Source organism: Bactrocera latifrons, unplaced genomic scaffold (assembly GCF_001853355.1).
Source record: "Bactrocera latifrons isolate USDA-ARS-PBARC rearing strain unplaced genomic scaffold, ASM185335v1 scaffold_1306, whole genome shotgun sequence".
NCBI lineage: Eukaryota > Metazoa > Arthropoda > Insecta > Diptera > Tephritidae > Bactrocera > Bactrocera latifrons.
The window spans coordinates 10871-22491 of NW_017534749.1; the positions used below are offsets into that span (position 1 = coordinate 10871).

The 11621-nt window shown below is 35.9% G+C and overlaps 1 protein-coding gene across 1 annotated transcript; it reads left to right on the forward strand.

Moving 5' to 3' along the window:
• Nucleotides 1–1307: 1307 nt before the first annotated feature.
• On the forward strand, nt 1308–11131 carry LOC108964982 (the record flags this gene model as incomplete). The annotated part of the gene is given in 2 exon segments (XM_018927079.1): nt 1308–2189; nt 10337–11131. Coding segments are annotated over 2 exon segments (684 nt in total). The 3' UTR covers nt 10375–11131.
• Between the last annotated feature and the right edge of the window lie 490 nt (nt 11132–11621).

Sequence of the window (11621 nt, forward strand, 5' to 3'; positions counted from 1 at the left end):
GCTTTGAAATCGACGAAGAGGTGGTGAGTGTCGATTCTCCTTTCACGGGTCTTTTCCAAGATTTGGCGCATGGTGAATATCTGGTCGGTTGTTGGTTTTCCAGGTCTGAAGCCACACTGATAAGGTCCAATTAGGTTGTTGATGGTGGGCTTTAATCTTTCACACAATACGCTGGAAAGAACCTTATATGGAATGTTAAGGAGGCTTATCCCACATGTATAAATCTCCTTATTGGACTAAGGAAAAGTACTAATTAAAATTTTAATGTTTGACTAGCTTTTTTGGCAAAATTTTTGCCAGTATTAGTTCGAAAAATTAGTGTAATAAACATACTACTACAAATTGAAAGGTTAATTTTTAATTTATACTTCGCGTGTTTTTCTTTTTCTCTGTAAGTTGGTAGTACTGCTTGATGTCACTATCTATGCTAAATTTAACGTCATATTCTCTTAAAGTGAATTCTTCAATTTTTACTACGTCTAAATTTATTGAATAGAGAAGTGCAATAATGCACCATCTCATACTGCATTGGATATTCGTGATCATTTCGTCACATTTTCAACTAATATCGTGCCGCAACCACCGCTTTCGCCTGATTCGCCTTCGTGTAAATTCTAGCAATTCAGCAAATTCACATGACCATTCCGAGGACACCATTTTAACTCAATTGAGGATATTTTTATAAATCGATATTAGGATATTTTTATGAATCGAAGAAGGCCAAGTGCTATGATGACTGGAAATTTCTTTCGCACAAGTGTATTGCAGCGGAAGGGGATTAATTTCAAGGAGATGAAATGGACAAAATTCGCCTTTCAATTTGATCATAGATAAGGTTATTTTAAAGATGTGTGTACAATTAAACAAAATCGCTTCATAACTTTTGAAGAAATCGTTTCTACCGTAAATTGAGTTTTGAGACATTCTTTAAGTGCGAGGCGTTGAACGGACGTGTGGGCGGAACTTTCGAAGGGTGAAAGAAATTTAACAGCTGATCGTTGATCGAGGAGCCAGCTGTTCTGGCTTCCCAATTATTATCTTAATGTACTACATTAATTAGATTATGCAAAAAGGCTATTACTTAGCGAATTTGTCAACTCAGTATGAAGGTAAATCCCATAAGCTGGCCGTGAGGTATCTAATACATGTTATTAAGTTAATTAAATTAGTTTTGATTTGTCGACTCCCAAAATGGTAAGTAAAAACGTATTAATGTATTCTCTTATGCCTTTTTGCCATAGGTATTTTAGTGTTAGTAACAATTTGCTTGTTATTCTTATTTTTTACTGTAGTACTCCTTATTTTAGGTTAAAATACAATCGATTAAAATTATAAAGCAATTTTGAATTGCATTACACAACACATTCCCAGCAACAATAAATATATACTGCGATATCGCAATTGTTATCTAATTGTGATTTATGGTTGGTATATCAATAGTTATTATCATCTTTTCAATCATCAGGTGAAGTTCGTACGAAAATTTACACAGGCACATAAATCGTAACTGCTTTCGTGAGCTATAAGTAAAGCATATTTAGATATGGCAGCAACACAAGCAAATCTAAAAGTGCTTTCGCCAAATGTTTGCTCCTCAAACCTGTTGTCCATAAAAGCCACGTCTATATCTTCAACAACAACTATGATGCCCGCGCCCATATCTACAAATATTAATATACTATCCACGCCTTCTAGAGCATCTTCTCAGCTAGCTTTCAATAGCCTAGTTTCAGTAGAACGGTCACAACAACATGATGCAGATGGAGATCAGCGAACATTACAACTAGCTTGGGAATTATCAGTCGGTAGAGTAAATGAATCGGCCACAGAACGACCATCGTTAAGTTCTTTAAACAACCGTGAAAAATCTAACAATGCTATTAATCAACACGAACTAGCACACCAACCAATTGCAAACTCGCAACATGAACAGCTGAATCAAAAAGTTGATATTGATACAAATAAAAGTATTCAGCCTACTGTTTCTGCAGTTACCGCCAATGGTTTTAGTCAAATTAATATAAATGGTTTAACAAGTAGAAATAGTAGTACATCATTTACTAATATTTCGATGCCAACACTACTATTACCACCTACAATAGAAGATCGTTCTAAGAGATCCCAAAATATGACAGAATGTGTGCCAGTGCCCAGCTCCGAACACGTTGCCGAAATAGTAGGACGTCAAGGTATGTCAATTATATGGGATGCATGCAAATATTTTTAGAGAAGTAATAATATATATTGTAAGTTATCGGATGTGTTCCAAATACGGTTACTTTTAATAAGCAATGTTTTCGATCCAAATTTAATTGATATCATCGTTTAATTTCTTGGACCATAATTATTTTTACTGTTTCACAAATATTAAACAATTCAAGTAACATAGTATTTTTTCTTAGATCAACACGCGAAAACTTTTGTTGCTTTTGTCCGGAAATGAACGCTTAATGTAAGCGCTGAACAAAATTATAACCTGATATTAATAGCGGGATTCTGTAACCAATCTCTAGTCTCTATTTGAGACATTTTGTGGTAAAATCTCAATTTGTGACTAGTTACTATTCACAAAACAGTCTCTAGCTTTAGTCTCAAAATATTGCCTCAAATTTGAGACCTGGTAGTTAGCAAGTCACAAAACCAAAAAGAACTTTTGTCTGCCATTTTGAATATACTGAATAGAGATCACCATAGATATTAATCGATTGTCGTTTTTTTATATTCTGTAAGCAAACACAAAAAGGTTAGAAATAAATAAATTTTACATAAATTTCGTTAATATTATGAAACGAAGTCAACATATTTTTTTATTTTTATTGATAATTATGTTTTTTGACTATGTTATAGAAAATTTAATATTTGTTATCGATATATTTATTTTCATTCGAGTACAAAAACATCTCTGAATAATGAAATGTAACAGAGTTTGTGACTATCACTTACAGAATAGCAAAATCGTCTCAAGTCTCAAAAATTTTCTCTGTCAAATTTTGATACTTGATACTGTATCACAGTACAGAATCGCACGGTAAGTTTGCCCCAATGTTTGTGACACCCAGAACGAAACGTCAGAGACCCTTTAAAATAAAATATATATACTTATAGTATACATGATTAGCGTGACGATTAAGTCGGCTTAGTCATGTCTGTGTATATACCTGATTTAGTCTCTTAGGTTTGGAGATATTGATCGGAGATTTGACCACGCCCTCCCTAAAAAGCTCTCGGGTCCGCTGATATCGGACCACTATGGCGTACAACTGCCATTACAACTAAATAAGCAAAAACAAGTTCTTTTATGGAAATTTTATTTTATTTGTGAAGTCTGATATCTTCGGTTTAACCGTAGTTAATTTTCTGCTAATTTTTACACCTGTTTACTCTTTTCGAAATATTAGGTTGTCAAAAAAGTCTTGCGGTATTTTCGCTAGTTGGCGCTGAGAGCGCGTAGTTCTAGTTTTATTCGTATCGGGTCATGCTATACCTTTTTGGAAACTCATTTCACGCGCTAACACGTGTTTTATTGATTGTCATTTCTTTTAAGTCGTTCGTGAGTTATAGCGTCGCAAAACTGGAGCAAAATAAAGAGAAAATACGGCATATTTTACAGTACTACTAAGATAAAGGCAAAAATGCATCTCAAGCCGCCAATAAAATTTGCGCAGTTTATGGAACCTATACAGTTTCCATTTCCACCGCATAACAATGATTTCAACGTTTTCGTTCTGGTGTAGAGGTGGTCGAAGAAGCGCCACGCTCCGGATGGCCTGTCGTCGAAAATTGCGATAAAATCGCTGAATTGGTCGAAAGAGACCGGCATAGTAGTAGCGGTAGCATCGGTCAAGAGCTCGGCATGAGTCATCAAAAAAGATTTTATGAACAACCTATTATTTCTATTATATTAGGCACTAGTTGTTGTTGTTGTTGTCCTAACGGTTATCAATCCCCGTTGGGATGATAAGTGTTATCTAGGTTGCCGTCGACGTCATATAGCGGGAGGAACAGGAAACGTGTTGTTTCGACGGAGTCGGACCAAAGGGAAAGGGGTGTTAGATGAGTGGGGTTGGCGGGGCATGCAAAGAGGTGGTCAGAGTCATGCGGATACCCATTGCATGCAGGACATATGTTGGATATGTCGGGGTCTTAAGTACTAGTTTAACTTGCTACAATATCCAGAACGAATCTGGGCAAGGGTCACTCTCGTTTATCGCGGCAACTCGAACTCAGAGAAGAAACGAGAGTTGGAGAGATAGCTGTTTACTTTTGAACTCATGCCATCGATTTCATTGCCCGACGTCAATGTCGTGCAATCCTCAGCGTACGAGGTCAGCGTAATTCGGTCATCATGTCTCTTCAGGTTAGACGAAGCCTTGACAGTAGCTCAAAGCTTACTCACACCTTTGGAGAGGTTGTAATACTTTGGTTTCCCAATCGCCAAATTTCAGAATTGAGGTCCCTTATTCGGGGATATCCGGGATCGGCATGGCGTAAGGTGTCGCGATCATTAGCGGAAACGGCTGCTTCGGCTGGGAAATTAGGGCGGAATTCCGCTATTATTCCAGCCGGGATGAAGCGAGCGGTAGCTGCAGCGATCACCTTGCTTAATTGACGTACGCTAAGGGGTACGTCCGCAGAAATGGGCAGAGCATTGAAGGTGTTCGTAGTCAATTCTGTAAAGCCGACCAAGTTAGCTTTGTTAAAGTTAACGAAGGTGCGGTTGTCCACAGAAACAAAATCGGGAGGTTTCTCAATCGAGATAATTATGAGTAGAGGTTATGTTATTTATCAGACTACCACTAGCAATGGTAATTACAGGCGAGCTATTAAAGGTGCTCATAACTTTGGTGGAGGCTTCGTCATTCATTGTGCGGAATGTCGAATTGTCAATCTATTCCGTCAGCTCCATCCCCCTGCGATAGTTTGACAGGCCAGTCAGAGTGGGAGCTATGTTGCCTGTTTGAGCTCCTGGGGACCGTGGAGGTCTTCTGTTGGCCAGTCGGGGTGAATAACGGCGCAGCGCGCGAACAGATTGCACAGTGTCGCCGTATTACGTTGGAAACATAGGGCCACGTAACTCGTGGTCCATCCCTATGTGCCTTAAGGCCTGAGCAGGTCTTAAGAAGGCTCCATCCATTGCATGTGTTACACCTGACCGAGGTGCAGTTTGGATGGTGCCTTGAAGCGTAAAAGCAGCAGAAAAATTTCTCCGGGCCGGGTTGGACTCAAAGCCAGTACGAGTCAGGAGGATACGAAGCAACCCTGCTGCAAGGCACTGCTTTAATGACGACAAACTTATATTAACACTTACCGATCCAAACGGGGTTAGATCGCCGAAAAGGTACTAGTCTAAACCCGCGGCTCCGCTTGCTCCTTCATGTCAAATATAATGGAATAGTTAAATTGGCAACCTATATTTTTTTATTGAATTCAAAAATTACTAAACGAATAGTACATACATAAATATGTATTAAGTAACAACATCTTCACAGTCTCTGCATCGTTACACATATATATGATTCTTATTATAGTGAATAACAGCGCAGGAGTAGAGCAGAAGAGGGCGCGGATCACGCCCTATATCTAATCATATGGTAATTTTTTGTTCAACATTCATCGAATGTAATTGCAAAATCGACGGATAAAACCCAGATACTACACGTAAAAAAACACAGTCTTGATCGTTCCTTTTAAATATTGCATTATTATCTGTAATGCTGGTTTTTTTAAATATTATGCACTTATCTCAAATTGTGATTCCTCTTTCTTGTTCAGTCACAACTTACACTATAACTCATATACATTTATGATTATGTAAACAAGAACCACTGTGCCCTGCCAGTAGCTGTGTCATGTATATTGAATTTTTGATTGTATGTTTGAAGCAAAAAAATATTGAAATGCTTCTTACATGAATATTGAACACATGCTTATGTTTTGAAATATATATTTTTTATTTATGAATTGTTTTGGCTTTTAATATAAAACGATAGAAATCCGTCCTGCGGGTTTAAGCTACCTCATCACCAGTTTTAAGCCAAGTCGGCTCAGCCGTTCTGGAGGTATAAATATAGTATATACATAAATGCGAAAAGTTAGCCGTTGGCACCTTCTCCAGAAGGAATACCCGTGCAAATGTTCACGCCTTCATTTTTAAAATTAGTTTAAAGTGAAAACTGTTATTTTCCACTAAAAATGTGTACAATGAGTGAATCGGTCAAGTAGTTTTGAAAAAGACTTTGAAAAAGTAGTTTTGAGAAAAACGCGTCCAAAGCCTCTTCTTATTAACTGGCGTGGAAACCGCTTAGCCGGTTATAGCAGAGTTAACAACAGCGCGCCATTCGTTTCTTCTTCAATTTCGCGCCAACTGGAAATTGTACCTGGTATTTTCAACGGTGGATGTCTTCCTCTGCTTCCCCAACGGGTACTGCTTCGAATACTTTCAGAGCTCGAGTGTTTTCGTCTATTCTGAGCGTAGCCGCCGTCTTTTAATTCGCTGAACTATTTCAATGTCGTCGTACATCTATTGAGAAAGTCACACAAAAGGGAGTCCCCTTGTCTGAAACCTCGTTTGGTATTGCACGCCTCGGAGATGTCCTTCCAGATCTTGACGGTGCTTTTGGTATTGCTCAACGTCAGTTTACACAGCCGTATTAGTTTTGCGTGGATACCAAATTTAGACATCGCGGCATTTAGGTCAGTTGTAGATTTTCCAGGGATCGAATCGTTACATCCGTGAACGTATCACTTCGTTCGAAATGTCATTGGAATGAAAAATGCCAGTCGTAACAGCATTGACGGACGGCAGTATTAATCCCGATAAATTCAGGAATTAGTTAAGATAACTCTGTTGCTAACTACCACTTAATCCTCAAAATTTTAGAGAGTTAGCTGCATTTTCGTTGGCAGCATTGTTAAAAATTGTCAATTTCAATCTATTGTGAATGAAAAACAAGCAACACTGATAGCTGTTTTGTTGATATGTTTTTGTAATAGAAAATGGTTTTGCAAAAATTGGTCTTTAACAACCACAATATCAATTTTAATTGAAAATATTATAAAAATAATTTCATATTTGTTGTATAATTTTTAGTCTTAAAGAACAAAAACAAGAAACCAATGAATGAATACTTCATTAAAAAATAATAATTTATATGAACAAAGGTTTTGTATTTCAGTTTATCTTCTTTAAAAATAAATCACAAGGTAAAGACATACATTTTCCAACTAAGTTTAATGTCTCTTTTCTTTTTTCTACTTTTAGTGTGTGATCAGAACTGCAGTTTTAAGGGTCATAACTTATTTTAAAGTTTATGCATATGTTTTGTTATGCCGCATAAACGTTAGCAAATCTTGGCACTTTTGTGGGATGATATCTTCCTTTTTTGCTCTATCCTAAAATTCTCCACCGTCTTTTTGAGATTCCAATGTTACGTCCAACGATACATCTACACAGAAAACTTGTTTAATGAGGTTTTATTATTTGTTTATTTTCTTACCTTCGCAACTACTACGGTCTGTTACCTACCTCCTCGTTATTTTTTCATCTTCATCCCGTTCACTAAAGCTCAAATAAAAAACAAAGTCGGATCCATTTTGATATTTAATTAGCTTTTGTTAGTTCGATCGAAAGCAATATGAGTTTTAAAAACTGAATTAAAAACAATTGCGATGCATTTGCTATCGTATGCCATAATGCCAGCCACCGTATACGATTGACGTATCACGGAATTTTCTTTCGTCTGTTTGCCGATCCGTGCATGGATGTATCGATTCGACCTCAGGGCTCGATAGAAACTTATACGCTATGTTGAGGAGGCTTATCCCACTGCAGTTGGCGCAGATTGTGGTGTCTCCCGTTTTTGCGGATTGGGCAGAGTACACTTAAATTTTAATCGTTGGACATGCTTTCGTCCGACCCTATTTTACAAAGAAGCTGATGCATGCTCCTTATCAGTTATCGGCAGGCCATCGGCCCCCGCCGCTTTGTTGTTCTTCAAACGGGTAATTGCTATTCGAATTTCTTCATGGTCGGGTAATCGCCTTCTCCTGGTGTTATATTTACACTGCCATTCAGCAGGGTGAAGAAGTGTCCCCTTCATAATTTTAGTATAATCTGTGAGTCGGCGACTAGATCTACAAGAGCGTCTAAAGTTTATGAACTAAAAAAGTGACGAAAAAAGTTACCCTATACTGTCAAAACGTATCAGCATTCCTGAAGTCATCCCCACATCTGAATATGAACCCAAGTGTCCTGTAAGCATTGTCCTGCATTGTCAATCATGACACCAAGATCTTTTACTACTGTGACTTCTTCTAGATGATGATCGGTAAACAGCTGAACGACGACTCAAAGAGCGTTTATTTTCGTCGCACCACTCCCCTAGTCTATCAAGGTCTTGTTGTAATGCACTAATGCACTAGATCTTGGAATATATCAGAGTGCTGGGGTTATGCGAGTCGTTGTTACAGAAAGATCGCGGCGCAAACTGCATTTATTATCCATCTATCTATACTTAACTCCAAAGGGTCGCTATTTATACATATATTAACACTGGTGGATCCGGCCACGCGTTGCTGTGATATATATTATAAAGGCGAAAACGTTTTTGTCGGTATAAGAATCCAAAGGATTGTACTTGAGGTTTAATTTTGAATGTGTTTATACAATTAAATTTCATTTAAAAAAATAACGAATTTTTTCTGGTTGCGAGCCTTTCTATCCAGTTAATAGAATTGTCCACTTAACAGAGCGTCCACATAATAGAGCTTTCACTGTATTTTTTATTTATGAATTGTTTATACTATCGTATCTTCTAAGTTGGTTGAAACTGAACACAGTGTGCTAAATTTTACTAAAATCGGTTCAGTAGTTTAGGAGTCCATCGCAGACAAAGAACTTGACACGTAATTTTTATATATAAAGATGAGAAAATTTATTGTTTTTTTTATTAAAATCGAATGTATGCATAAATAATACACTTTTTTAATCAAAATTTCTATTCTTAAAGTTGGGTCTTTGAGTTTTACTACACTCTCGAATAAAGAACGATTATTTGTAGAAACCCTTCTTGTAAAGATAACCTTACTTAGTTTTAGGGTACAGTAAAGCTAAAATCAATTTTATTGTTTTCGAAACTTTAAACCCTTTTCTTATGTTTACGTGTTGACAAATAATAGTATCCTTTATCACATAATTTCAACAAAATTAGTTGGCTACTATTTTTCAAATACCTTGGTACTTATGCCACTTTACTATATTTAATATCGTGTATTAACATTAAACATAAATAATAAATTAAATACATTTGTGTGTACAGATTTCCGTCCATGCAAACAATTTTTGCATCCACTAGTGACGTTACATATTTTTTTATATTATAAAACATTTTTGGAAAAAAAAGAGAAGTATTATAATAAGTAACCACGTGAAATCAGATGCTTCAAAAACCTGTAATTTATAATTGCAAGGGGTTATGCCAACTATTTATGTCAGCCCGCAGGTGAGGCGACTTGCACTGCAGGGAGTTTTTACCGAGACAATACATTCTCGTAACAGCGGATTCTATACTTACACCTCAGCATTCTCGGCTACAATAGATCCAGAATCGCGGTGCGTATCTCTTCACGTTATCTGTCTATCGAATGGTATTCCTCCTGTAATGTGAAAGTGAGATTTATCAACATGAAAAACATATAATCGTTCACCCATTTCGCTGATTTACGTCGCTTTCCGGTGCGAATCTTCGTCACCTTATCTATCGAATAACCTGTGAAAGTGAGATTTATCACCATGAAAAACATATAATCGTTTAACCATTTCGCTGAGTGTCCTCGCTTTGTCCCTTTTCCTCATCGATTGAAAGCGGTATCAACCTACCCAACGCAAATTACTTATATCGTAAACCATTTTTTAGAAATATGGTAGCAAGTATATGTTGATAGTGGTACTTTAGACTTTTCAACACAATTGAAATTTTAGGAGGAAGTAGGTAGCCGGGGCTAGCAAGGAAGTTAAATTTAAGTTGAACAGGGCATTTAAAGTTAGCTACAAAGTTTGTAACACCGATATGTAAATGTCGAAGTCATTATAAAGTGTGTATATAAATGGTCACCAACGAACTGAGACGATTTAGCAATAAAATTTACACACCTCATTTTCTCTCAAACAAGCTGCTCATTTGAGACAACCGATGCTATCGGGTCACTTTACCATATATCTAAAATAAAAACTGAACTAAATGTTATGAATTTTTATTTGAATTTTTGCTTATTTTCATAAATTTATACAACTGAAATATTATATTTATTTTATTAGATCTTTTTGTTTGAAATTTAGGTATCAAGTATAATACGCCAACACTGCGTGCCTACTAACTTTCAGACGGATTATACGGCAAATTAAGTATCGCTCCACCATATACCAGTAAGTAGCGGACCTGCAGAAAGGATAATCTGCATTGTTATACTGAAAACAAAGCAATATGTTGATAAATGGTATTTCCGTCTAAAAAAATGTTACAAGAATTATGTTTCAAACTATGTTATTTTATTATATCAAGCAAAAATACATAAATGTTATAGATATGCTTTATAATCTATTACTGACATATGATAAATTAATTTATAAAATGCCTTATTATTATGCTAATAGCTCCAAGATTTCGAATATAAAATGTTTCTATACACATATACGTGGAATCGAACTATTGCCAGAATATCATTATATTTAAACTGTTATAACTTAGTTCTCACTTATGGTGCGAATTTTAAATTTAACACTATGGCAGTGACGTAACCTTATACCACTATGGAAAAAATGTTAATATAGACATAAACAGGAAACACTAGCAGAACTTTCACAAATGGATTGAAGTCAAAATATACACCAAACTATCACCTAAAGTAATCAGTAATAATCCTGCTTACTAAGCTTCGCGATGAAAGAAATAACAATATGAGTTGAATAAACGATAACCATGAACGCCGATTTCTATTGCACAAAAAAAAAACTTCGATGAGAATAGATTAAATTTATTTCTTTTTCTAATAACAATTAGTGCTTATATGTATATTATTTTGTGCTAAATGTTGTCTTTTGTCATAAAACTAATAAACCGAGAATTAATTCCGATTTGTTTTTTCTTTATACATTTTTTTAGTAGACTTAATTTTATCTCTAAGTATTACGTTTGAATTATATACGTAAGATTTACAGCGGGCGACAAAATTCTAAAAATTTCTTATACTACAAACATAACAAACTATTCACAATATACTAGTGAAATTCATTGACAAAAGTCTATACGCGGCACGCATGGCTACTTTATGTTCTTGTTGTAGACTACAAAGAAACGGGAAAGTACCTTTTCTTTTAAATTCGTGTTTATGCTTTACATTGCGCTTCGCGTTAAGCTCATTTCAATATAATTTCAGAATGGCTTCTAGAAAAAACTTCAAATGATATGCAAAACCTGGTTGTAGAATATAAAACGGGGGAATAAATCTTTTGGTAAAATATCTAAGCTGCTAAATTTAGCCAAATCAGTACTTCAAACCATATTTTAAAACAAAAAAACTGAGAAGCAGAGTCGGAGAGATGTCTCTTATATTTTAAAATAAAT